At 32.8% G+C, this 27,907-nt stretch overlaps 3 protein-coding genes across 4 annotated transcripts; all 3 read left to right on the forward strand.

The window, feature by feature from the left end:
* Positions 1 to 6,710: 6,710 nt before the first annotated feature.
* Positions 6,711 to 10,432, forward strand: LOC107435910 (G-type lectin S-receptor-like serine/threonine-protein kinase At4g27290). 2 transcript variants are annotated; one of them, XM_060819161.1, is made up of 7 exons: positions 6,711 to 7,780; positions 8,082 to 8,198; positions 8,648 to 8,775; positions 8,927 to 9,137; positions 9,262 to 9,499; positions 9,597 to 9,747; positions 9,831 to 10,432. In XM_060819161.1, exons 1-7 carry the CDS (start codon positions 6,859 to 6,861, stop codon positions 10,134 to 10,136), a joined length of 2,073 nt encoding a protein of 690 aa, XP_060675144.1. In that variant the 5' UTR covers positions 6,711 to 6,858; the 3' UTR covers positions 10,137 to 10,432. The 2 variants fall into 2 exon arrangements, with proteins under 2 accessions (XP_060675144.1, XP_060675146.1); XM_060819163.1 differs by lacking the exon at positions 8,082 to 8,198.
* A 7,232-nt stretch (positions 10,433 to 17,664) lies between these two features.
* LOC125418249 (G-type lectin S-receptor-like serine/threonine-protein kinase At4g27290) lies at positions 17,665 to 20,870 on the forward strand. The gene is made up of 3 exons (XM_048478444.2): positions 17,665 to 18,507; positions 18,737 to 18,851; positions 20,415 to 20,870. The coding sequence occupies exons 1-2, from the start codon at positions 17,709 to 17,711 to the stop codon at positions 18,847 to 18,849; spliced, it is 912 nt and encodes a 303-aa protein (XP_048334401.2). The 5' UTR covers positions 17,665 to 17,708; the 3' UTR covers positions 18,850 to 18,851; positions 20,415 to 20,870.
* On the forward strand, positions 19,252 to 20,720 carry LOC107430828 (receptor-like serine/threonine-protein kinase SD1-8). Its single transcript, XM_048467708.2, has 3 exons — positions 19,252 to 19,386; positions 20,124 to 20,270; positions 20,415 to 20,720. The coding sequence occupies exons 1-3, from the start codon at positions 19,252 to 19,254 to the stop codon at positions 20,718 to 20,720; spliced, it is 588 nt and encodes a 195-aa protein (XP_048323665.2).
* Positions 20,871 to 27,907: the final 7,037 nt, after the last annotated feature.

Raw genomic sequence — 27,907 nt, forward strand, 5'->3', positions numbered from 1 at the left:
GTTGATTTTTACTGTAATTGCATCTTCTGTGAGGAATTTCCTCAAACAAGTAGTGTGCTTGCCAAACAGAATAAGGCAAGCAAAAATCTAATAATAATCCGAATGAGAAATTAAAACCTTAGAGAAATAATATATTTAAATTCACTGGCCGGCCTTAAATTTTATTAGTTTTATTGGATGACTTGTCAGCCTTGGGGTACATGTAAGGTAAACCAACACCCGCAAAACCTAATTGGAGAAGCCATAAATCTGGGTATATATAAGTTTAGACTCAATTCTAAATAAGTTTTTAACCCACCAGATGTCGTTTCATGTGATGTTCCATCAAAAGAAGAATTTTCTCACAAAATTAAAAAGAAAAATTAAAAAAAAGAAGAAATTATACCAAGTTAACCATTTTATAATCAATTACTAATAAACATATACATAAGTATCTTTTATATGGTGATTTATTCTTATTTTTTACAATTTCCATTTCTTACCGCCATACAATTTTTCCTCTTAAAGGAATAAAAGATGATGTAAACAAGCCGTCAAAGAAAGAAAAACGATGCAAAAGCAAGGGCTGGACAGTGACGAAGAAGGAAAGAAAATACATGCAAAAAGACACACGGCTTATCCAACTGATGTATCTATATAAATTTTGCTTACCATTGCTTTCTTTTAAGTAATTGAATTATTAAGAAGTTCCTAGCATGCTATTGAGATGTAGAATTTCAGCTGGCCAATCAGTGAAGGTAATGTCAGCTTGACTCCATTTCCTTTCGAATGTTCCACTGCGTGTTTAAATAGCTTCTTAGCTGAGAACTCTGCCTAAGATTTTGACGAAATGAGGATTCTTTCTCTTGCACTATTGAGTACCATTTTATTATTTCTCTTCTTCACTGAGATCTCACATGGCTGCTGACACCGTTTCTGGGACCCAGTCCATCACTGGAAACAGCACCTTAGTTCAAAATATGGAAACTTTGGACTGGGTTTCTTCAGTCCAGGTAGTTCCAAAAACTGGTACGTGGGAATCTGGTACAAGGATATCCCAGTTAAAACTGTTGTTCGGTTGGCAAATCGGTAGAATCCAATCAATGTTTCATCTGGTATTTTGATGATAAACAGCACAGGCAATCTTGTTCTCAGCCAGAAAAGTGGTGTTGTTTGGTCATCAAACCCAACTAAACCTACCCAGAACCAGATATTACAGCTTCTGGATTCTGGAAATCTAGTCGTAAGAGATGGTAAAGATGAGAATTCAGAGAAGTATTTGTGACAGAGTTTTGATTATCCTTGTGATACATTATTGTTAAAGTTGGTGATCCGAATTCTTGTTGATTTGATCTAAAAGCTCACGGTGCCATCCATTTAGTGAATTTATTTTGAGAGAAAAAATGAATTCAGTGGTGGGAGGTGTCCCCGCGGTACGGACCTTTTCAATTTTTAAATTTATTTCGCTATTTGCTCGCTTTTTGTACCCATTTTTATTAATAAAAAGTTTATCTTTTTTGTCCGTGATTTTTTTTCTGTCAAGAATTTTCCACTTAAATTTATGTGCATTTTGTTTGATTTTATTGCTAATGTTTTTGTTCTAATTTTGTAACAATTATTACCAGGTATGAAGCTGGGATGGAAATTAAAAACCGGTCTTCAAAGGCGTTTAGTATCATGGAAGAGCTCAGATGACCCTTCTCCTGGAGACCTTACTTGGGAGCTCAGGCCTTGCTTGGAATTCGATGGCTCAAAGTCGGGATGTGTTTGCAATAGTGCCAAGAGATAACGTGATAAGTATGCTCGTTGTGGTGCCTATGGAAACTGTATCATTGGAAAATATCCTGTTTGCCAATATTTAAAAGGTTTCAAGCCAAAAGGAAATTTCATGGACTGGTCTCAATGTTGTATTCGGAATAAGCCAGTCAATTAAGAGTGCAGGTTTATATAACAAATCTAGGATTTTATAACATATAATTGTAGCATATTCAAAAAATGCTATTGATAATATAAAATTATAGTATTTTTAATTAAATTAAAATAAATTAGATAAGATCTTACTTTTTGATAGTATTTTTTTTTTAAATATTTAACAGCATTATTAAAAAAAAAAAAAAAAAAAGCGGACGGTATGCGCGCCGCCTTGTAAAGGAGCCGGATCCTCTGTCCCCATTTTGGTGTCCCCAAGCCTATCCCCCAGTCAGTCAATGCTATCTCATTTTAAAAAATAACATTTATTTTTTATGGTCAGTTTATTATATTTTCTACTTTTTTTTTTTGAACCCTAAAATACTCCTCCTTCTTTTTGCCTTTGAATGTCGCGCAGCCACACCGGTATTCATCAAACCGTAATACCTTCAATTACGAATAGATAGAAGAGAGAAAATGTATGTTTCGAAAGTGGGGTTTATTTGCTAGATGGTTGGGTTCGGATTTTCTTCAATTTTAAATATATATATATATATATATTTATATATACAGTCCGTTTATGGTGCGGACGGTCCTTATGTGGACCACAGTATTGATGACAGTTTTTCATAATATTGGTGACAGTTTTTCATAATAGTTTCATGGATGGCTCTCTCTCTTGTGTGTTGATATGCTCTGGTGGAACTTTAGAAGTAACTCACATTAATTATTCCTATTGTTCCATTTTTTATTTTGTAAGTTCAGATATACTGATATTGCTAATTTCAGATCTTGTTATATTGGGCTCTGCATGGATTTTGTTTTATCATCCATGAATATGAAAGATTTGAGGAATTTATTATCTTTGTAGGCATGGCTCTGGTTATGCTGATAATTTGGATTTACTTTATTAACTGTGTGGAACAAGAAGACATAAAATCTTAGTAGGTGCTTCTGTGACCTGGAACATAATATTTGCAAGCGATTGCCATTTTTGTATGTGATGCCTTAATAATCTTTAGGCTTTCATGAAGTCGGTCCTTCCTCTTGTTAAAGATCCACCTGCTATTACATCCCTAAGTTTTAACCACAATGGAAAGATCTCAGTAGCATCTGCAATTGATGGAATGATTGACATGTTTGGTATCCTTGAATTACAATGTTAAGGTTTTTTATTAATGCTTACAAGTAGATGGTATATCCTATTGAGTACAATACCTTAATATTTTCAATTTTTACAATCAGGAGTGTGGATGATACGAGTAGAAAACCATGTTTTGACTCGTTGTCCTGTTAAAGCACCCTCAAACAGGGCATGCGTAGGGAGTTTTTGTCTTCCTAAATGAGTAGTGCATTGATGAACAGTGGAGTTTGTGTGCCTAGATGCCAGAGCATGGCTATGCATAAACTTTAGGAAAAAATAGACATGTCTGCTGACAAATTACTGGATGGCCTGTACACGATTCTGCTATGAGCTCTTCTGTTTTGGCCGGGATGATACCAGCATTTTCAAATTGGAGTCAGATGAAAAGGCAAGTTTGTTTCATTATTTTATGGCTTGAATTTAACCACGTAGTGAGATACTGTTTTTTTTACCTTGAAATTTGTATATTCTAGAATTCTGCCATTTTCATTCCAAGTGTGTACTTACACATAATTGGTTAAATATGCTAGAGTTTTTTATGCACTTTGCAAAACTAAGATGAAGTCCTTCAGTTAAGGAATTGCAATAGGTACACACATAACTTGGCACCTATCAACAGTAAATATATTGTTTGTGCACTAGATTGACTAATTTATTTCTAGATTGGCTAACTTATTTCAATGGCTAGTTTGGTACCGTGGTTCTTAACTTATTTCATGAGTTAGGTTTTTTTTTTTTCTTTTTGTGTTTCCGTTTATTTGTTTATTTATTTGTAATACAAGCTTCCCATCTTTCTTTTCTGCAAAAGATTGAGAATATTTCTCAAGAGCTATTTTATCTACGTAAGATTCTCAACTTAAAAATTAATTATTCATAAGTCAGTAATGTCCTGTTAGATGAAAATATGAATCATAAAATCTCATATTTTTGTCTAGCAAAGCTATTAAATGGAAACCAGACTCAAGGCAATACAAATAGAATTCCTGGTGTATTTTGTAAGTTGGAAGAAATTTCTCTGCATGTATATGCTTAACCTAGATTGCTTTTCAAGGTAAAAAAAAAAAAAAAAAAAAAAAAAAAAAAAGACTCTTTACAAGTTAGAAGAATTGGAATTTTCAAAACTTGACAAATCTTCCAAGTCATGTAAGTAAATAAATTCTAAGTTAATTTACTATGATTAGTATTTGATGATTGATATATATGTTTGGATGATTGGATTTGTAATAGGTATGGAAACATTGGAGGAATGAAACAATTTTGGAGCTAATAAACCTAATAGAGTGGGGGTCAATGGTCAATGGATAGACATGAAGCAAACACGTTCAAGAAGAAAAATATTGTCAAATATTTTATTATTATTTTTTACTAATAACAATGACATTTCTCATTATTTATTTTAAGTGTAGATTTCAAGTGTCACTATATCACATGATTAGTTTCATCTAGTGACATTTTTTTATCTTGAGATTTTAAAACGTCATTAATAATATTTTTTAATTATATTTGAAAATGTCATTATAATTTTTAGTTACATGGATATCTATGACACTAACTATTAGTGTCACTAGTGTATTAAATGTCATTAAAAATATTATTTTATGATATTTTGAAGTGTTATTGTATTATAATTTTTATAATATTTTAAAATACTATAAAATATATTCAATATTGCATTTACAATTGCTATTAAATTATTGATTATAGCATTTAGAAATGCTATAAAATATATTTAATATAGCATTCTCAAATATTATAAAATGTATTTAAAATAGAATTTAAAATTAATATTAAATTGACTTAACATAGCATTTATAAATGCTATTAATATACTCATCATAACATTTCTAAGTGCTGTTAAAATGAGTTAACATGACATTTATAATAAATTTCAAAAATATTATAATATAGGACAAATGCTATAAAAGAGTTTTTTTATAGCATTTAACATAATATTTTAGAAATGCTATGAAAGAATAAGATTTTAATATAATATTATAAAAATACTGTAACAGACTAGTTTTTCATAGCATTGGCTGTAATAGCATTTTTAAAAATGCAATTATATGTCATTTATAACATTTTTATATATGCTATAAAAATAATATATATTGTAGTATTTGCTCCTCCAAATATCCTTTCTTATTCTACTGTGAGAAATTTTTTTTTTTGCATCATATATGTATGCATGTATTCAACCACTTTCTATTTAAGTAATCCAAATCCCTATTCCATTACCCAAAAAACCAACCAAAAAAAAAAAAAAATCCAAATCCCTATTCCATTACCCAAAAAACCAACAAAAAAAAAAAAATCCAAATCCCTATTCACATAACTGGCGGAATTATTGTGTTTTTTTTTTTTTTTTGGTTGAAAACTAGCGTAATTGTTTGGTGCTATTATTAAGGAAAGCAGACATTAAATTGCTGTCTTTCTCATAGAAACTTGAAGATGTGCAATGCGACCTTGACTACATCATGACTAGTGGTATAATTCCTTGTGGTCCTGTGGACAAGGATATCCAGTATAAAAAATTCTATGAATTTGAGACTACATAATTCTCATTTACGTGCAAAGATGGATCCCACACAAATGAGACTTTTGCTGTTCGAATATGGCACACTTATCACATATTTATATGGTTAGCTTGGTTTGATCTGAAGTGTTGTTAATCTATTTATTGACCGAGTACGTATTCCACTTTTAATATAGGTTGAAGCCCTACTCTTGTATTAAAAGGGAGCACAAATTCCTGTTGTGTTCTAATTAATTTCCTACTTAAAAAAAGGAGGAGAAAAGTATATATACGACCAGTAAGAAAACTGAAATGTCTACATTGCATGGCAAATTAAACAAAAGAGGAGAAAAGTATACTTACGACCAGTAAGCAAACTGAATTGTCTACATTGCATGGCCACTCATACTATCTTTGGAATTATTAGAAGACAAAGTAGAATTTATTGAAAGATAAGAGTACAAACCAGACCACAATATATATATATATATATTAACAAAAAATAGATAATCCACAAAAGTTTGAATGGATGAAATGTAATTAAACAACTATTTACATTTGTCTTCTAATAAGTCAGGTCCTCGTAAATAAGCCGTGTATATTTCCATCAAATACATTTATATAATTATGCAAAGTTCACTTAAGGCAATAAATCAAGCAAATAATATAGAAATATACAAAAATAAATATTCTAAGAATCTTCATCAGTATCTCAAACATAAAAAATAATAAAATTGTGGGATTGCATCAAAGTCAATTAGCCGTGTAATTCACGGATATGTTCTACTCTTTGCGTTTCCCAGACCCCCCTCACATGCTGTTTTATCTATTTTAATGATTTCAGTTTCCACTTAAATTTGACAACGAATGAGAAGAAAAAAAAAGAAAGAAAAGAAAAGAAAAGAAAAAGAATTTAATAAAATTTTTAAATATTTCAAAATTATCATTATGAATTAAAAAATAATTAATTAAAATATTTTATATGTAGAATAGTTTTGTAAAAAATATAAATTATGTTTTATTTTTTTATTTTCATTAAATAACCATATTATAAATATATATATATATATATATATTTATTTTTTTTACCTTTCATTCACCAATTATTTAAAGAATAATTATTAATAAATACTTTATTTTCTTTTCGTTTGTTTTCTTTTCCTTATCGAACTAGTCTCTATTTTCATTCCCTCCCTTCAATCCAAGAGTTTTAAACTTTCTTAAAATCTCTTCTTATAAATCATCAGAAAGACTCCAAACGAGGCAAGTGAGATTTTTTTTTATCAAACATATACAACTATACTTTGGTAAAAGCATGGACAATATTTGTTTTGTTTTCGTTGGAATCCATTTGCTCTTTTCTATCATCAAGTTCTCAACCGCAATCGATGCCATCACACAAACCCAGTTCGTTAGTGATGGCAGTAGCTTAACTTCTAAGGATGGAAGCTTTAAACTGGGTTTCTTTAGCCCAGCTAATTCCAGCTATAGATTCTTGGGAATCTGGAACAGGAAAATCCCACTTAGAACTGTTTCATGGGTAGCGAATGTGCATAAACCCATCAATGATTCATCTGGCATATTGATGATAAATAGCTCTGGTAACGCTGTCATCCTCAGTCAGAATACTACTGTTGTTTGGTATACCAGCTCCTCAAAACAAGCTGTGAATCCCATTTTGCAGCTCCTAGATTCAGGAAAGCTGGTTCTGAGAGATGGGAAGGATGGAAATTCTGGAATTTTTTTGTGGCAAAGCTTTGATCATCCTATTGGGACCGTGGGTTTATCGGCAAGGAGGGTCTCTCTGTCAGCTTCGGAAGATGCCTGTGATAGTTATGGGCACTGTGGGGCTTATGGAGTATGTACCATCAGTGAATTACAAGTTTGCAAATGTTTGAAAGGGTTTAAACCCATTTCACCAGAAACGTGGGAACAGGCGGAATATAGACAAGGTTGTGAACGAAATAAAACATTGAAGTGCCAGAACAACAATGGGTTTATAAAATATGTTGGCTTGAAATTGCCAGATACCAAAAATGCTTGGGTCAGTCAAGGTATGGATATGAAGGAATGCAAGGCGAAATGCTTGGGCAACTGTTCTTGTATAGCTTTTGCAAGTTCTGATGCCAAAGGAGGCAGTACCTGTACTATCTGGTTTAGTGATCTAATTGACATTCGGCGTCTCTTGAATGGTGGTGGCCAGGATCTATATGTTAGAATGCCTGCTTCAGAGTTAGGTACAGACGGAGTTTTGCTTTTGCTACTTCAAATATTTTGGAGTGATTTAGTTTTGCTTTTGCTACTTCAAATATTTTGGAGTTATTTTCTGCTTGGCCAATGGTTTTGTGTTTTCTTTTTACTTTTGCTACTTTAAATATTTTGGAGTGATTTTCTGCTTGGCCTATGGTTTTGTGTTTTCTTATTATAGGGTTTTTTCTGCTCAAGATCTTTCCCCCTGCCTTAGGTTGTTTTCTTATTTTTATATTTGGCTAATGTTTTAACTATGGTTGCTTTGCCTTGCGGATTTCAACCATGAAGAAACACACAATGGAGTTAAAGTGAAGATTGCGGTGATTATCATAGTTGTTGTTTCTATTGTCTGTGGCCTGTTGTTATCTGCCTATTGTATTCGAAGAAACAGAAAAATGTCTAAAGGTATGCCACTTCTCTGTCCATCACAGCATATGAATAATCATAACAGCGTCTAGATTTTGAGGTTAATTATCATGATCTGAGACGTATTGGGTACTTGATGAATTCATAGAACATTGGTTAGTCGGTCAAAGTTGATGCATGTCCAAAATTTGTCCTGGTCTCCTGACCTAGAGCTTGTCTTGTATGTTTCTTTCCCTATACCATAAATGGAGATTATCTTGGCTTAATTTTATCTTAATTCTTTTGTAAGCAAGTTTCAATTGTTATGGATTTATGCAAATCCATACAAATCCATAAATGTTTCCTCTTTTTTTCTTATGCATAAACAGAAGCTCCCCCCCCCCCCCCCCCCCCCAACCCCTTTTTTTTTGGTTTTTTTTTTTTTTTTTTTTTTTTGTTTTCCTTCTCGATACCTACATCAGAGAACATTGATATCTATGGAATAACAGGTCAGACCAACAAAGGTCAGGAGGAGGATCTGGAATTGCCTTTGTTCAACCTATCTACAATAGCTAGTGCCACTGATAACTTTTCATTCAACAAACTTGGACAAGGTGGATTTGGAACTGTATACAGGGTAAATATTGAACATGCTGTATAAGAATCTAGGGAAAATAGAAACTTAGAAGACCAAGCAGCTTCTTTTCCTTTTTTTTTTTAATTTTTTACTTTTTACCTTCTTTTTGTTTTTTTTTTTTTTTTTCTTTTTTCTTTTAACAACATAACAGGGTGCACTCATGGATGGGCAAGAGATTGCTGTGAAAAGGCTTTCGGAGCACTCTGGACAGGGATCAAATGAGTTCAAGAATGAAGTTATACTAATAGCCAAGCTGCAGCACCGAAATCTTGTAAGACTTCTTGGTTATTGCATCCAAGGAGAAGAAAAATTGCTGATTTATGAATACATGCCCAACCAAAGCTTGGACTTCTATATATTTGGTTCGAATACCTTAAACCCCTAATATCCTTTTGTTACCTTATTCACTTTTATGTTCATAGGTTCAAAACTCAATTTTTCAATATGAGTATTCAAACTTCATAACTTGAATGAGAAAATTTCCAGATCAAGCACAAGGTAAACTTTTGGATTGGAGAAAACGGTTTAACATTATCCTTGGGGTTGCAAGGGGGCTTCTATACCTTCATGAAGATTCCAGATTGAGAATCATACATAGAGATCTTAAAGCAAGTAATGTTTTACTTGATAAAGATATGAACCCTAAAATTTCAGATTTTGGAATGGCAAGAACATTTGGAGGAGATCAAACAGAAGGAGTCACAAGAAGAGTGGCCGGAACGTTGTAAGTTGATAGGATACATTTTACTCTCTCATTTTTAATGTTCTTTCGTTTTAAATTAGTTTGAATCTGTGTCTTGGTTGTCTATCATGTTCTACAGAGGTTATATGGCTCCGGAATATGCTATTGATGGTCAATTCTCAGTAAAATCTGATGTGTTTAGCTTTGGCATTTTAATGCTAGAGATAGTAAGTGGAAAGAAAAACAGAGGACTTTATCGTCTTGATGACAACCTTAACCTTGTTGGATATGTGAGTAACAATCTCTGCGTTTCTATTTTACTAATAACAGTAAGCTGTTGAATGAAAAGTATTTATGTTTCAAAATGTAATAGGCATGGAAATTATGGGAAGAAGAAAGGTCTCAAGAACTGATAGATGAATGCTTCAAGGACTCATGCAATCTATCAGAAGTATTGCGTTGCATCCATGTTACCCTCTTATGTGTACAACAGCTTCCTGAAGACAGGCCAAGTATGTCAACTTTGATTCTCATGTTAGGTGATGAAACAAATTTGCCACAGCCTAGAAAACCAAGTCTTCTCATAGGCAAACATTCATCTGAAGCAGATTCTCCCTCAATCAAGCAGGAAACATCTTCAACCAATGAATTTAGCATAAGTCTTTTAGATGGAAGATAGTATTCATTTTAGTAATATGTGCATTAACATATTGCTTATCAATACAAGTGTTGATACAAGTCTAGCTTAGGGCCCAGAATCAAACCACTCTAGAGTCTAGATCCACAGACGTTGTCAATGTCTGTCACAATTCTTCTCTGAGCTTACCCATGAGACAATTTGCAGTCACGTTAAACAAGCATTGAGTTGTTAGTACTCAGTTTCATCTGTCATCTAGGCCACCAGCTGCGTTGTTAAATATATATTTATTTATATAAAATAAAATAAAAAAATAAAAAAGAAATGTTATGCAGGTACTCAAAGAGATTTTAATAGAAATTTTTTGTTGATTTTCACTGTGATTTCCATCTTCTATGAGGCATTTCCTCAAACAAGTAGTGTGCTTACCAAACAAAATGAAGCATAACAAAATAGTAATAATCAGAATCAGAAATTAAAACATTACAGAAATAATACATTTAAATTCATGGTTGGTATTCTACTCAAAATATTTATGCCTAATTAAGAGATTCACTTACCGGCCTTTTTTTATGTTTTTTTTTTTTTATTTTATTTGATCGGGATGACTTACCAGCCTTGATGTACATGCAAGGTAGACCAACACAGGCAATTACCAGATTTAGACTCAATTCTAAATAACTCTCAACCCACCAGATGTCGTTTCCATCGAAAGAAGACTTTTCTCAAACCAGAAAACAAAAACAGAAATTATTCCATGTTAACCATATTATAACAAATTACTAACAAACATTTACATAAATATCTTTTTAATGGGCAACATTTCAAAGTAATAATATTATTTTATGTAGTGATTTATTATTGTTTTATACAATTTCCATCTCTTACCACCATATAATTTTTCCTTTTAAAAGGATAATAGATGATGCAAACAAACGGTCAAACATAGAAAAATTATGCCAAGACAAGGGGCTGGACAGTGACAAATAGTGAAATAAAATGCACGCAACAAGACACGCGGCATGTCCAACTGATGTAATTTAGTACATTTTGGTTTCATCATAGTCAAACGTCCTTAGTTTATTTTTTTATTTTTTGTTTTCGTTAAAGGACAATGTGCGTGTATATGTAAGGTTATAAACATGTTGAAATTTGCCAATATATAAATATAATTTATTTATTTATCATGCATTGTTAAGTTTCAATGTGGCACCTACTGGTTTGTAGCTACAACACTAGTCGTCACTTCATTCCACCCTTTGTTAAGTTTTCCAACAAAATTTTCTCCTGATTAAACGGATATCTAAACGTTTTAAGTATTAAATTATTGAGAAATTTCTTGCTTACTTTTATAGAGATGTAGAAGTTCAGCCGGCCAAACAGTGAAGGTATAACATCAGCATGAGTTTATTTCCTTTCGAATGTTCCACTGTGTCTTTAAATAGCTTCTAAGCTGAGAGCTCTGTCTAAGACTTTGATGAAATGGGGACTCTTTCTTTTACACTTTTGAGTACCATTTTTTTGCTCATCTTCTTCACTGAGGTCTCCTGGGCTGCTGACACCATTTCTGGGACCCAGTCCATCACTGGAAACAGTACCTTAGTTTCAAAAGATGGAAACTTTGAAATGGGTTTCTTCAGTCCAGGTGGTTCAACAAATTGGTACGTGGGAATCTGGTACAAGGATATACCTGCTAAAGCTGTTGTTTGGGTGGCAAACCGGCAGAATCCAATCAATGACTCATCTGGTACTTTGATGATAAACAGCACAGGCCATCTTGTTCTCAGCCAGAAAAGTGGTGTTGTTTGGTCAGCAAACCCAGCTAGACCTATCCAGACCCCAATATTACAGCTTCGGGATTCTGGAAATCTAGTAGTAAGAGATGATAAAGATGAGAATTCAGAGAACTATGTGTTGTGGTTCTCTGACCACTTTAGAGAAGAAATATGAGAAGAAAAATAAAAGAATTCTATTAATCTCTTAAAAATAGAATACAAAAATAAAAACTTCTCTCACTTGGATTCTCACGTGGAATCTCTCCCACACCCTCCAATTCTCTCTGGAATTGCTCACTCTTCTCTCAAGCTCTCTCTGGAACTTAAACAACTCTCTCTCTTGGAGTTTTCTCTCAATTCTCCTCACTTGGGATGATTGAGATTGCTCTCTTGGCTTGATTTTCATGGAACGGGAAGGAGCCTATTTATAGGCTTACAAAGGCCACAATTTTCAACATCTTAGCCCACAATTGTTGATCGGTGCAGCAATGGTGTCAACAATGGTGGCTGTCAACAATGGTGGCTGTGGTTGGTGAGGTTGGTGCGGCTGTGGTTGGTGAGGTTGGTTGGTGCGGCTGGACTTCACAATTCTCCCCCTCCAGCCGCATTTAAAACTGATGGTCATCTGCCATCTATTCCAGCTATGTCTTTGCATAGCTTCAGCTTCTCTTGAGCAACAACTTTTGTTAGCATATCTGCTGGATTCTCTTTTGTGTGGATCTTCATCAGTTTTAGCAACTGTTGATCTATTACTTCGCGTATCCAATGATAGCGGATGTCAATGTGCTTTGTACGGGAATGATACATTGAGTTTTTGCTCAAATCCATGGCACTTTGATTATCACAATGTATCTTGTAGTCTTCTTGCTTGATGCCCAATTCTGTGAGAAAACGCTTTAACCACAACATTTCCTTACCCGCTTCCGCTGCGGCAATGTACTCTGCTTCAGTAGTGGATAAAGCAACACACTTCTGCAATCTTGACTGCCATGACACAGCTCCCCCTGCAAAAGTGTAGAGATAACCTGATGTAGATTTTCTATTATCAGGGTCTCCGGCCATATCTGCATCTGTATAGCCTTCTAAGATTGGATCACCTCCCCCGTAGCTCAAGCACAGCTTCGATGTACCTTTAAGATACCTGAGAATCCATTTGACTGCTTCCCAGTGTTTCTTTCCAGGATTTGAAAGAAATCTGCTCACAACACCTACTGCATGAGCAATGTCTGGTCTGGTACACACCATTGCATACATCAGACTTCCTACCGCTGAAGAATATGGTACTGAAGCCATCTCCTCTATCTCTTCTTTGGATGAGGGGCACATTCTCTTACTCAACTTAAAATGATTTGCAAGTGGAATGCTGACCGGTTTGGCTTTATCCATGTTGAATCTCTTTATCACCCGTTCAACATACTTCTCTTGAAATAGCCATAACCTTCTATTCTTCCTGTCTCGGATTATTTGCATTCCCAAAATTTGTTGAGCTGATCCTAAGTCTTTCATATCAAAAGACTTAGACAATTCTTTCTTCAGCTGACTAATCTTCATTGCATCTTGTCCAACGATCAACATGTCGTCCACATATAGCAAAAGTGCAATGAAGTTTCCACCTGAAAATTTTTTAATATAAACACACTGGTCTGCTGCAGTCCTTTTATAGCCTTAACTCACCATAAACGAGTCAAACTTCTTATACCATTGTCTTGGTGCTTGCTTGAGGCCATACAAGCTCTTCTTTAGCTTGCATACGAGGTTTTCTTTCCCTGAAACCTCAAATCCTTCTGGCTGCTCCATGTAGATTTCTTCATGTAAATCACCGTGAAGAAATGCTGTCTTCACATCCATCTGCTCAAGCTCTAGGTTTAGACTTGCTACTAAACCAAAAATGACTCGAATTGAAGTCATTTTTACCACTGGTGAAAAAATCTCATCAAAGTCAATTCCTTTCTTCTGAAGAAATCCTTTGACCACCAATCGAGCTTTGTGTTTCACCACCTTTCCGCTGCCATCTTTCTTGAGCTTGAACACCCATTTATTCTTTAGTGCCTTCTTTCCTGTTGGAAGCTTAACCAACTCATAAGTATGATTTTTCTGCAAGGATTCCATCTCATCTTGCATTGCTTGCAGCCACTTTTCCTTCTCTTGATGAGAAACAGCTTCCTGGAAACTCTCCGGCTCCCCTTCTTCAGTAAGCAGAATATACTCAGATTCTGGAAATCTCTTTGATGGAATTTGGCCTCGCTCAGATCTCCGAACTTGTAAACCACCGGTTTCAGGAGGTGTACCATCATCTGACCGCTGTGATGGCCCTGCAGCTGCTTGAGAGGATTGAGTCTCCCCCTGCTCAATATCCCCTTCTTCCTCCTGGTCTGCTTCTGGTATATCTTCATGCACCTCATTATCCTCTGTGGCTATTTGTGCTGGTGCTGGATTAGGACAAAAATTCTCGGCACTAAAACTACAATTAGGAGACATTCTGGGCTTTTCAATGTCTTCCATTTTCTGGTTTTCATGGAATACTACATCCCTGCTTCTAATAACCTTCTTGGTTTTCGGGTCCCATAACCTGTATCCGAATTCTTCGTCTCCATATCCTATAAAGATGCATGGAGTAGATCTTGCATCGAGCTTCTGTCTGAGCTCCTTGGATACATGTACATAAGCTAAACAACCAAACACTCTTAAATGAGAGTAGGAGGGAATCTTACCCGACCACATTTTCTCCGGAATTTCAAAATTCAACGGTACTGACGGTGATCTGTTGATTAAGTAGCAGGCGGCACGAACAGCTTCTCCCCAGAATGGCTTTGGCAGCTTAGCCATACTGAGCATACTTCTGACCTTTTCCATAATGGTTCGGTTCATTCTTTCGGCTATTCCATTATGTTGTGGGGTGCGAGGGACCGTCTTCTCATGTCGAATGCCGTGTCTTCTGCAGTAGGCATCGAACTCCTTGGAAGTATACTCGCCTCCATTATCTGAACGGAGACATTTCAGCTTCTTTCCTGTTTCACGCTCTACCATGGTATGAAACAGTTTGAAGTAATCCAATACCTGGTCCTTTGTCTTCAAGAAATATACCCACACCTTCCGTGAAGCATCATCAATGAAGGTCAGGAAATACTTGTTGCCACCTAATGATTCCATCTCCATGGGACCACAAACATCAGAGTGCACCAGACTAAGCAACTCTGATTTTCTCGATGCAGAGGAACTGAAGGAGACTCTATGTTGCTTACCAAACAAGCAGTGATTACAAGGATCTAGCGCAGCATCCTTGCAAACAGTGATAAGCTTCTTCCTTGCCAAAGTGGACAATCCTTTTTCACTCATGTGACCGAGTCTCTGGTGCCACAGATTTTGAGACGCCTCTCCTTCTGCAATATTGAGGCTGTCTGCACATATCTTCACATGAGTCTTGTACAACGTTCCACAAATATGTCCTCGGGCGACAACTATGGCACCTTTCGTCATTTTCCATGTGCCTTTGCTGAAGTAGTTGTCATAGCCTTGCTTGTCTAAGGCTGCTCCCGAAAGTAGATTAAGCCGAAGATCTGGAACATGACGGACATCCTTCAGAGTGATTGTACAACCAACATTCGTTTTTATCTGAATATCACCAGTTCCCATAATCTTTGCGAAACTGGAATTTCCCATCTTTACCGTACCAAAGTCTCCTGCTTTGTACGTTTTGAAGAAATCTCTATGTGGAGTGACATGGTAGGATGCTGCAGTATCGACTACCCACTCAACATCTTGGGTTGATGTATGAAGGCATGTCTCTTCTTCGGTGGAGCAGAGCGCCACTTCTCCTGTACAAGTGACTAGTGTCTCTCCATCCTTCTTCGGCTGATTACCTTGGAGTCTCTGCTCTCTCAACAACTTTCTGCAGTTCTTCTTCATGTGACCCTCCAGGCCACAATGATAGCACTTATACGATGATTTTCTGCCGTCTGTAGATCTGCCTCTGCTCTTGCTCCTGCCTCTCCCCCTATCTCGACCACCTCTTTGCTGTCTTCCTCTCTCTGTGACGAGGGCATGTGACTGATCCATGCCAATGTCCTTTCTCCTGGCCTCTTCATTAAATAGGGCATCCTTAACCATAGACAGAGTAAGTTTGCCATTCGGGGCCGAATTGCTGAGAGAGACTACCAATGTCTCCCAACTGTCTGGAAGAGAGCTTAGAAGTAGGAGGGCCTGATCCTCATCCCCTAGTTGGTAATCCACAGCAGATAGTTGATTTACCAAGCTCTGGAACTCACTGGTATGCTCGGCTACAGAAGTTCCACTCTGTAATGTGAGATGTACCAATCGCTTAAGCAACAGGGCTTTGTTCCGAGCAGTCTTGGCCTGGTACATGTCCTCCAATTTTGTCCAGAGGGCATATGCATCCGTTTCCTTCGCTACATGATGGAAGACACTGTGGTCGATCCATTGCCTGATCTGACCGATCGTTTTCTTGTTTAATTTCTTCCATTCTGCTACTTTGCTGGGATCGGGGTTTTCTCCTTTAGCTTCTATAGGATCAAACAGATCCTTACAATTGAGGAGATCTTCCATCCGAGGTCTCCAAAGTGTATAATTTGTGGCAGTGAGCTTAACCATAGCTCCCGAAGATGATTCTTCCATTGACATTATGGCTTGACCAAAAAATGGATCTGAATTTGGCAAAACGGAGTTAACCGTTGCGTCCGGAACGGCCGAAAATGGTGGACTTGACTCTTCCGGGGTCAAAATATAATTACCAGAAATTTTGGGGCAAAAATGTAATTTCATAAAATTTCTGGGTCAACCCGCAAATACAGAAACTACAGGGGTCAATCTGTAATTTCCAATAGTTCAGGGGCTGTACCGTAATTTCAGAACACTACGGGGTCAATCTGTAATTTCCAATAATTCAGGGGCTGTTCCGTAATTTCTGAAACTTCAGGGGCTGTTCCGTAATTTCAGAAAATATTGCTGACGTGGCAGATGGTGCTGACGTGGCACCACGTGGCAGATGACGTGGCGACACGTGGCAGATGACGTGTCGGCTGGCGTGGCAGATGACGTGGCAGGGGTTCGCTGACGTGGCTGCTGACGTGGTCGTCTTCAACCTCCAGACGGCGCGTGCGCGCGTGAACAGTTGCAGAAAAATTTCAGTCGGCGCGTGCGGGCGCGTGGAACGTCCGTTTTCTCTCCGTCGAACTTCGTTGTTCTCCTCTCGTCGGGTACTTTCACCTGGGATTGTCAAATTAATTATTTGAGCAACTTTCCGAAACACCAACTTGAAGAACAGTGGCTCTGTTTCTTCAAATTTTGAACCCAAGCTCTCAACCTGGAGCTCTGATACCACTTGTTGTGGTTCTCTGACCACTTTAGAGAAGAAATATGAGAAGAAAAATAAAAGAATTCTATTAATCTCTTAAAAATAGAATACAAAAATAAAAACTTCTCTCACTTGGATTCTCACGTGGAATCTCTCCCTACACCCTCCAATTCTCTCTGGAATTGCTCACTCTTCTCTCAAGCTCTCTCTGGAACTTAAACAACTCTCTCTCTTGGAGTTTTCTCTCAATTCTCCTCACTTGGGATGATTGAGATTGCTCTCTTGGCTTGATTTTCATGGAACGGGAAGGAGCCTATTTATAGGCTTACAAAGGCCACAATTTTCAACATCTTAGCCCACAATTGTTGATCGGTGCAGCAATGGTGTCAACAATGGTGGCTGTCAACAATGGTGGCTGTGGTTGGTGAGGTTGGTGCGGCTGTGGTTGGTGAGGTTGGTTGGTGCGGCTGGACTTCACACTATGTGTGGCAGAGTTTTGATTATCCTTGTGATACATTATTACCAGGTATGAAGCTGGGATGGGACTTGAAAACTGGTCTCCAAAGGCGTTTAGTATCATGGAAGAGCTCAGATGACCCTTCTCCTGGAGACCTTACCTGGGAGATAGATATTAATAACTATCCTGAGTCTGTCATGTTTAGAGGCTCCGAGAAGTACTACCGGGGTGGCCCATGGAATGGCCTTCGATTTAGTGGTGCACCAGAGTTAAAACCCAACCCTTTATTCAAGTTTGAATTTGTTTTTAATGAAGATGAGGTTTACTATACTTATAACCTCTTAAATAATTCTGCAAAATCAAGGATAGTTGTGAACCAGACCAACGGTTATACAAGGGATCGTTATGCCTGGAATTCAGTGACCCAAAGTTGGGATGTGTTTGCTACAGTGCCAAGGGATAAATGTGACAAGTATGCTCTTTGTGGTGCCTATGGAAACTGTATCATTGGAGAATCCCCTGTTTGCCAATGTCTAGAAGGTTTCAAGCCAAAAGGAAACTTGATGGACCGGTCTCAAGGATGTATACGGAATAAGCCATTCAACTGCCAGGACAAAGATTCATCTGGGTTTTTAAAATTCCGCAGCTTGAAATTGCCAGAGACTGCATATTCTTGGGTGAATGAAAGTTTGAATCTTAAGGAATGCAAAGCCAAATGCTGGAGCAATTGTTCTTGTACGGCTTATGCAAATTCTGATATCAGAGGAGGAGGTAGTGGTTGTGTTATGTGGTTTGGGGATTTGATTGATATTCGAGAGTTTCAAGCTGGTGGACAAGATCTATATGTTCGAATGCATGCTTCAGAGTTAGGTATGGCCTGGAATCACTTTCTCATCTGCTCACTTCTTAACTTCTAATGCCGTTAAATAATTAAGATCCTTATTTATCTATTTATTTTCCGTGTGTTCTGCATCATGGTTCTGTTTTCATTAAAAACGAAATGAAAGCTTTCCATGTTAAGTAATGGTGCTTTTTATTTTCTCCAAGCTTTATTGATATAGTAATCCTTTTTGTCTGCTATGCTTAAATTATTTTGAAGGTTCAAAAATGAAGCGTACTGTGTGGATAGCTGTGCTAGTTTTGCTAGTCACTGTTGTGGTGTGTGGGGTGTTCTTGGTTGCTCACTACATCCGCAGAAGAAAAACGCTTTGAAGGTAATACTTTGAATAGCTTTGTAAAACATATATATATATATATATACAGACCGGCCATGTCCAAAACTCACTTTAGAGTGGCACACCTTGTCTGTATATGGCCATTATTCAAGTTCAAATTATTCTCAGTTGTATATCAACTTACGTTATTGGATGATATTTCGTTTAGGGAATGAGAATGTCATGTATATATATATACTAAGAGAACATTTTTTTGCTTCTATATTTATGAAATGGGTATCAACTTATTTATTCAGTTTTTATGGTAAATCAACTTATTTATCTAGTCTAAACATTATGACTTTCTGTTTCCTTTTCATTGCTTAATGTGAAACTACCTTTTCTTTTTCTTTGCTCTTCAATTCCTTCATTAGACCATGCAGGGACCAATAGAATAATAATGAATCAGAACAATGCAGGCCAAACAGAAAACCTAGAGGTGCTACTTTTCGACCTAGATAAGATTGTTAAAACCGCTAACAACTTTTCAAGAAGCAACAAGCTTGGTGAAGGTGGTTTTAGACCTTTTTACAGGGTAACCCACAACATGATAATAAGAACTGTCAAATGTAACACTTAATCTTAGTTGGTGTATATCATAATCTTTTAGGAAATATAATTCAGTGCACACTACAAGATTCTCTTGCGTTGAAGAGGCCAATCAGTTCAGGACAAGGACAGAATGAATTCAAAAACGAAGTTATTTTGATTGCTAAACTTCAGCATTGAAACCTAGTAAAGCTTCTTGGTTGTTGCTTTCAAGGGGAAGAAAAGATTCTGATTTATGAATACATGCCCAACAAAAGCCTGGACTCCATTTTTGTTTGTATTCCATGTAGTCCTTACAAATTCAATTAGAACTCACAAAGCAATTTTTATAAAACATAGAACCCTCAATTTTGTTGTCTGTGAACTCAAGTGGGATATTGCCTTTAATTTGAATCAGGATTCTTTCCAGATCAAACAAAATGTGAATTGTTAGACTGGTCCAAGCGCTTTCATATAATCTGCGGAATTGCTAGAGGACTTCTATATCTCCATCAAGATTTTAGATTAAGGATTATACACAGAGATCTCAAAGCCAGTAATGTTTTACTAGATAAAGAAATGAATCCAAAAATTTCAGACTTTAGTATGGCCAGAATTTTAAAGGGGATCAAAGTGAAGGGAATACAAAGAGAGTGGTTGGAACATAGTTTTTCATTATAATGCTCTCTACTTCAAATATTCATCTTAAACTTGTCAAATGTTCACAATGATGTTTTGTGGTAGTTACATGGCAACCGAATATGCCATATGGGTGGGCTGTTCTCCGTGAAGTCTGAAGTCTTTAGCTTTGTTATTCTACTGTTGATCATAATTGGAAAGAAAAACAGAGGTTTCTATCATCTAGAAACTAGTGGTAACCTTATTGGATATGTAAGTGCCATTGTTCTTATTTTTTTTGTTTTCACATTAACTCATGTGTTAAGTATATAATCCATTCTCTGCCATCTCCTATGAGATTTAATATGATAGCAATTGGCAGAGCACCTAACAAGAAATTGGTCTTGACATTTGTAGGCTTGGAAACTGTGGAAAGAAGGCAGGCCTTTAGAACTTATCAGTCCAATCTTAAGCGACTCAAGCAATCTTTCAAAGGAGTTGGACAGCATCCATGTTGGTCTTTTGTGTGTGCAAGAGCACCCTGAAGACAGATCAAGCATGTCTTATGTGGTTTTCATGTTGGGCTGCGATAATGCTTTGCCTGAGCCCAAGCAACCTGGTTTCTCATTAGGTAAAGACAATGTTGCAGGAGATTCTTCATCGAACAAACTTGAATCTTCTTCAACCAATGAAATTACTGTAACTCTTTTAGAGCTTCGATAGAGGTTTGTAATTACGGGTCTAGTATAGTCACTTATTGGTCAACAACACATGTCCTGGTTCATATTTTAGCAATCTAATTTGTGTAATCAAAACTGAGGAAAAACAGAAACTATATATATATATATATATATGTAAATGGTCGTGATTATTTTTTTGTGCAAGTTAAACCAAATATTTGTTCAGCCTGTCGATGAATCTTGGTTAGAGGTTCGTAATTACAGGTTCACTAGTCACTTCTAGTCATCAATATATCCTGTTGATATTTCTAGAAACTTTTCACTACACATGGTGTAAGGACTGATTTAGTACCCACGGCCAGTAATGTTTTTCCATGTGTATCAGTAGTACCATGTCAAGTAAAAAAGCAAATCAGCCTTATCGGTTAACCCTAGTCTGTTCTAAGTTCTAAACTGAACAGACATTTCTTCTTCTGTTCTTCTCCACTACGTCCCCATCTCTGTCCTTGTCTCTGTATGCTGAAACATCTATGAAGAATCTGCATATCATCCAGAAGATAGATAAGTTGGAAATCATCCAGAAGATAGATAAGCTGGAAAATACTATCTTTTCAGATCCTTTACCAAGTATTAAAAAGGAAAAAAGGTTTTTATAAAGGAAAAGAGTTTTATGTCATTGACATATGACTCTTTCTTTTTACAACTTTGTCTTTCTTAATCATTTGGACTTTGATTAAAGTAATAAAAACAAATTTCACATTCAACATCATCTTCTATCTGATCATTTTATTTTAGATGGACATTGTTTTCTTCATCCCTTTGTTTTAAATTGTAAAGCAATGCATACTAACACATGGCACCCGAGCATGCCATAGATGGACTATTCTCAGTGAAGTCTAATGTCTTTGGCTTTGGTATTTGGCTGTTGGAGATCATAAGTGGAAAGAGAAATAGAGACCATAGTCAAAACCTTACTGGACAAGCAAGTTCTAATTTGTTTTTGATTTGTATCATCACATAATAAACCAATATTATACTATATAAATCATTCTCGACCAACCTCTTATACGTTTGAGATCTTAAGATATGCGATGTTTTAACATAATATTAAAAGCAGAGAACCCTGACTTAGAAATTAAACTCAACATGTTATAGGCATGGAGATTGTGGAAAGAAGGTAGAGCTTTGGAACTTATCAATCCATGCTTCAGGGACTCAAAAGCAATCTTCCAGAGGTGCTGCGCAGCATTCATATTAGTCTGTTGTGTGTGCAAGAGCACCCTGATGACAGGGCAGGCATGTCTTATGTGGTTGTGATATTGGCAAGTGAAAAGTGCCTTGCCTCAGCCCAAACAACCTGGTTTCTCATTAGGTAAAGCCACTGTTGCAGCAGATTCTTCACCAAACAAGATGGTATATATCCTCCTCAACCAATGAAATTAGTGTAACTCTTTTAGAACCTCGATACAGGTTTGTGGTTACTACTGGTGTAGTGTAGTCACTTTTTCTTAGTTCCTTCTTCAATAAATATTCTTTTTCTGAGATTTAGCAATTTAGTTTGCGTGAACAAAACTGAAAAGTATCTAAATGGTCAATCTTTTGTAGTGAAAGTCAACCAATTGTTCAATCTCTAAACGAATATCAGATAAACGAGAAAAAGAAGAAAAAGGATTTCCTGGCCAAGCTGAAATACTTGATATTCATTAAATAAATAAATAAAAAAAATGAAGAACAAAGGTTGAAATAGCTTGATATTGGAGATGCTGCAAGCTGTAATAATTTATTTATATGTATCAGTTCAGATACAAAAGTGCTTAAGTTCTGCTCGGTTGAATATAGGGGTGGGCAAAATCCAATCCAATCCGTTCAACCCGTCCAATCCAATCCATTTTTAATGGTTTGGATTGGATTTTTACATCAATTGGTTTGGATTGGGTTCAAAATATTATAAATTGTATGGATTGGAAATATAAATCCAATCCAATCCAATCCAATCCAAATAATATATTATATAACTAAAAAATTATATATTTTTTATTTTTTCATTTTTATATATTAATTTTAGTATTTTTTTTCATTTTTATATATTAATTTTTAAATTTTTGTTTCCATTTTTATATATTGATTTTTAATATATATATATATATATATATATATATTTTCCTTTTACATCCCCACATAGCAAATCCCAAATTAAATTGTAAGTTGTAACCCTAAACTAAATATTTACTTTTGTTGCCACCCACCACCAGTCCATCACCATCACCATAATATATATATATTTTTTTACATCCCGATCATATATATATATATATATATATATCTACATATATTGTATCCAATTGTTATATATATATATATATATATAAATGTTTAAATATAATTTATTGCTAATTTTATTGTTTTGATCATTGTAGAGCTTACAGAATCAACTAAAATTAGTGAATCTGTCAACGTTGATTGACTTATGATTTACCAAAGTTTTAAGGTTAAAAAAAAAATTATGCATTGATTCTTCAGTAAATGAATTTTAACGAATGTATTATTTTACATTATTTATTCTAATAATTTTAATTTGATTTTATAGGAGTGAGATGATGACATTAATGTTTGCTATTTAATAAGTGCATGATGTATATCATTTGCTAAATTTTCTTCTTTATTTTCCATTCTAAACTATGTTGTATTATTCTAATTATATTTTATGTTTGAATAATTATAATTTATTATTTATATTTTATATTTGGAAAATTTTATATTTGTATTATATATTTATAAATTCATAAGTTTCAAACCGATCAACCAATCCAAACCAAATCATTAAAGCATTAAATCCAAACCAAACCAAGCAATTTATAGCTATGCTTATGAAATTGGTACTAGGAATTGCTAGGCTTTTACTGTATTCCATTATTGCAACTATTGTATAGCTATGCTTATGAAATTGGTACTAGGAAATTTAAATTTCTCATCTTTTCAAAGATTGTAATTGAGTAGGGAAATGAGGTTTATCAAGGGGTATACCCTTTTACATTCACATCTTTGAGATTGTCAAGTGGTATACTATTTCATCCATACCTTTTAAAATTTGAAGCATAATTAAAAATAATAAATTTATCAAAAATAATACAACATAATAAAATAAAAATATATATGCTGAAAAGTTAATAATGAATATATGAATAATTATCTCCTAATTTTATAAAATTAGATTGAAGTAAAAATTATATTTGCCCTAATTGATTTGTACTATATTTCAACTTTATAAAATTAGGATATTTTTGAGATATATTGTTTAGATTAAAACCAATGAATATATATATATATATATATATATATAGGACACCCCAATAAAATATGGAATGGATGAATATATAATTTTGATTGAGTTGTCCTGAAATGACAACAATATTAATATTGTTAAATGCTAAAAATGTCACTCTTACTAATATGTCCCATTTTATTTCTTTTTTAAAACAAATATGAATCATTGAATTGGACAACAAGCATATTTTTATACAATAATATAACTTTTTAAATTACATTGTACACGTAAGTTTTCAAAAGTTTTTATAACATCAAAATTCAAAATAAACATAATTTATTAAGTAAGCATAATCTAAGTTTTATTATTTTTTTTTATCAATTATTATTATTATTATTATTATTTGGGTTTTAACACCTCTGCCCGTCAATTATTAGAATTTTGTTGGTTCGACTTTTTTTTTTTTTTTTTTGCGCTTAGTTCTTAAATTTTAGTTAGTTCTTAAACTTTAGTTATAATTTTAATGTACTGTTAATCATTTAAAACTATCTTTTAATTTAATTTTTAGCTGTTTTAAACAGTACATTTATTACAAAAAAAAAAAAATATATATATATATATAAATTATAAAATCACATATCCCACAAGCATGCATATTGCATCAAATGCAGTGCACATTTCAAATACTAAAAGTTCAAAGACCTAAATGCGAAAATAAATAAATAAAAAACAATAACATAAGCAATAATATTAAAAAAAATATCTGGAACCATCCTGCAGCTACAAAATAATTAAAGACTAGCAAGGTTAAGAACTTTTTTTGTTTGTTTGTTTAATTACTTTATGCAAAGAAAAATGCAAAAAATATTATTTATCAATGCTAATGGATGACCACTAGTAATTTATATAATAAATGACAATTTAAATTATTACTATTAAATGCTCACTTTTTAGAGATTTTAATATAAAAATAATAAAATTAAATGTGTACATTAAAATTTAATGTAATGTATAAGTTAGTGATTGTTATCAATAGTGACAAATAATAAAATTTTTATGCATAAATATTTTGCACTTTTTCATAATTTTATAGCCTAGATAATGATATTTTAAGGCTCCAATATATTCCATGTTAGTTTACCTCTTGCTTAGTTGACTTGTCTAAATTCCCACCCCCCCCCCCCCCCCCAAAAAAAAAAAAAAAAAAGAAAGACTTGGCCAAAATTCTCTATCTCAAGGGACATTGGTGTTCAATTTTCTTTCGGCCCAATTTGGTAAGTATTAAATTTTTTTTTTAAAAAAAAAATAGTTTATTAGAAATTAGTTTTCTAGAATTTGATTTCCTATGAATTAGTTTTTAAAAAGTGTTTGGTTTATATAAATACTAGCATCCATCCCCATGCGATGCACGGTATGTGTAATCATAATAGATAAATTTTAATAATAACATATAATAATTAATTATATTTAAAAATTTACTTAAAAGTTTTATTATTAATAAGTATATTTGAATTCTTTTTTTAATCTATACTATAAAACTTTGTTAATAACTATAAATTTGACAGCTACATATAATATTATTCAATTATATAATTCAACTTCAAAAATGTTTATGTTTCTAATTTTTTAATCTCCATGCGATGCACGGTATGTATAATCATAATAGATAAATTTTAATAATAACCTATAATAATTAATTATATTTGAAAATATACCTAAACGTTTTATTGTTAATAAGTATATTTGAATTGTTTTTTAATCTATACTATAAAAGTTTGTTAATAACTATAAATTTGACAGCTATATATAATATTATTCATATAATTCAAATTCAAAAATGTTTACGTTTCTAATTTTTTCCATTTATGAAATTTTCCTATCTAATTTTTTTATATGTGAAATTTAAATTCAAATTCAAATGTATTTATATAATTTAATTTAAATTCAATGTTTTCATTCTATAGAATTTAAATTCAAATATATTTTTTGATTTTTTGAAAATTATTAATTTTCTTATATTAAATACTAATAATATAATTTATTTATTATTATTATTATTATTATTATTATTTATTCTATAAAAATATTTTTGCCTTATAAGATAAATTATTTATGGAATTCAAATTACAAAATGGTTACCTATTTAATTTTTTCCATCTATAAAATTTAAATTCCAATTCAAATTTAAATATATTTATATGATATTTTTCATATATTGAATTCAAATGTATTTTTTAATTTTTTACAAATAATTAATTTTTTTATGTTAAATCCTTATAATATAATATAATTATATTTATTATTATTGTTATTATTATTATTACTATTATAACTTAATTAACAATAATTTAGATTTAAAAAGAGGTTATATATATACCATATCTACTCTTTTTATTGTAAAATAAAAAGAATATCTTTTATTATATAACAAAAGAAGGAGATTAATTTCGTTATTGTATATAAAATCTTTTTATTTTATAATAAATAAATATAATGAACTAATAAAAATATATACAATAATAAAATATTTTTTCTAATGTTTTCTTATAAGGATATAAAATTTATGTATCCATAAATTTAAATACACTCATAAATGAAGAGAATGTTTTGATGTCCTAATAATTAAAGATGAAAAAAATGAAAATTTGGCTCATATATATATATATATATATATATTATCATAATCTACATTATATTTGACCATATATAAATATATTATCATAATATACATAATAGTTGACTATATATATATATACACATATGTATTATCATAATGAAGAGAATATTTTAATGAATTATCATTGATAAAATAAAATATACATGATAGTTGACCATATATATACATATATATTATCATAATTTTAAAAATATCTTTTAATTGCAACTTAATATATATATATATATATATATATAAGTCATTTTAAACATTTGTTTCCTTTGTTACTTAAGGTATATATATCTATATATATAAAAGTACATCTTAAATACTTTTTAGAATATATTAATAAAATCCATTATTTACTATAAATTTTATGATAAGAAAATAGATCTCATTATTTGTTACCGCATTTTAATTTTATTATTTTATAATAAAATTCTATTTATTATTGACTATATGTATATTATCATAATTTAATATTATCTTTTAAATACAACTTAAAATATCTATATATATATATATATATATAAGTACATCTATATAAGTACATCTTTAACATGTATATATCTATATACATATATATATATATATATATCTTTTGTTAACTTATACATATCTATATATATATATTGTAAAAAGTTTTTAGAAAATATTAAAAAAATACATTACTCATCATAAATTTATTAATAAGAAAATAAATCGTATTATTAATTACTATATTTTAATCTTATTATTTCATAATAAAATTATATTTATTATATATCCATATAATAAAATCTTTTATTACATATATATATATATATATATTTTTTTTTTCCTGATCTTTTAAAATTTAAAACAGAAACCAAATAAAGAGCTTAATCTCATTATTAATTTATTTATTGTTACATATACTTTCTATTTATGGAATTAAAATTAAAATTCAAATGTATTATTTGATTTTTTGAAATTTAAATATATTATTTAATTCTTTGCAAATAAATTCAAATATTATTTACCATGCATATATATTATTATAATCTTAAGATTATCTTTTAAAAACAAATATATATATATATATATATATAGAGAGAGAGGTCATTTTAAGTATTTGTTTCCTTTGTTAACATATATATATATATATATATATTTATGTCATTTTAAACCTTTTAGGAAAATATTTTAAAAATGCATTATTTACCTTAAATTTCTTAGTAATGAGATCAACATCATTATTAGTTACTCTATTTTAATTTTATTATTTTATAATGTAATTCCATTTATTAATAAGGAGACCAATAACATTATTAGTTATTCTAGTTTAATT

The sequence above is a fragment of the Ziziphus jujuba genome, chromosome 1 (genome assembly GCF_031755915.1).
Source record: "Ziziphus jujuba cultivar Dongzao chromosome 1, ASM3175591v1".
NCBI lineage: Eukaryota > Viridiplantae > Streptophyta > Magnoliopsida > Rosales > Rhamnaceae > Ziziphus > Ziziphus jujuba.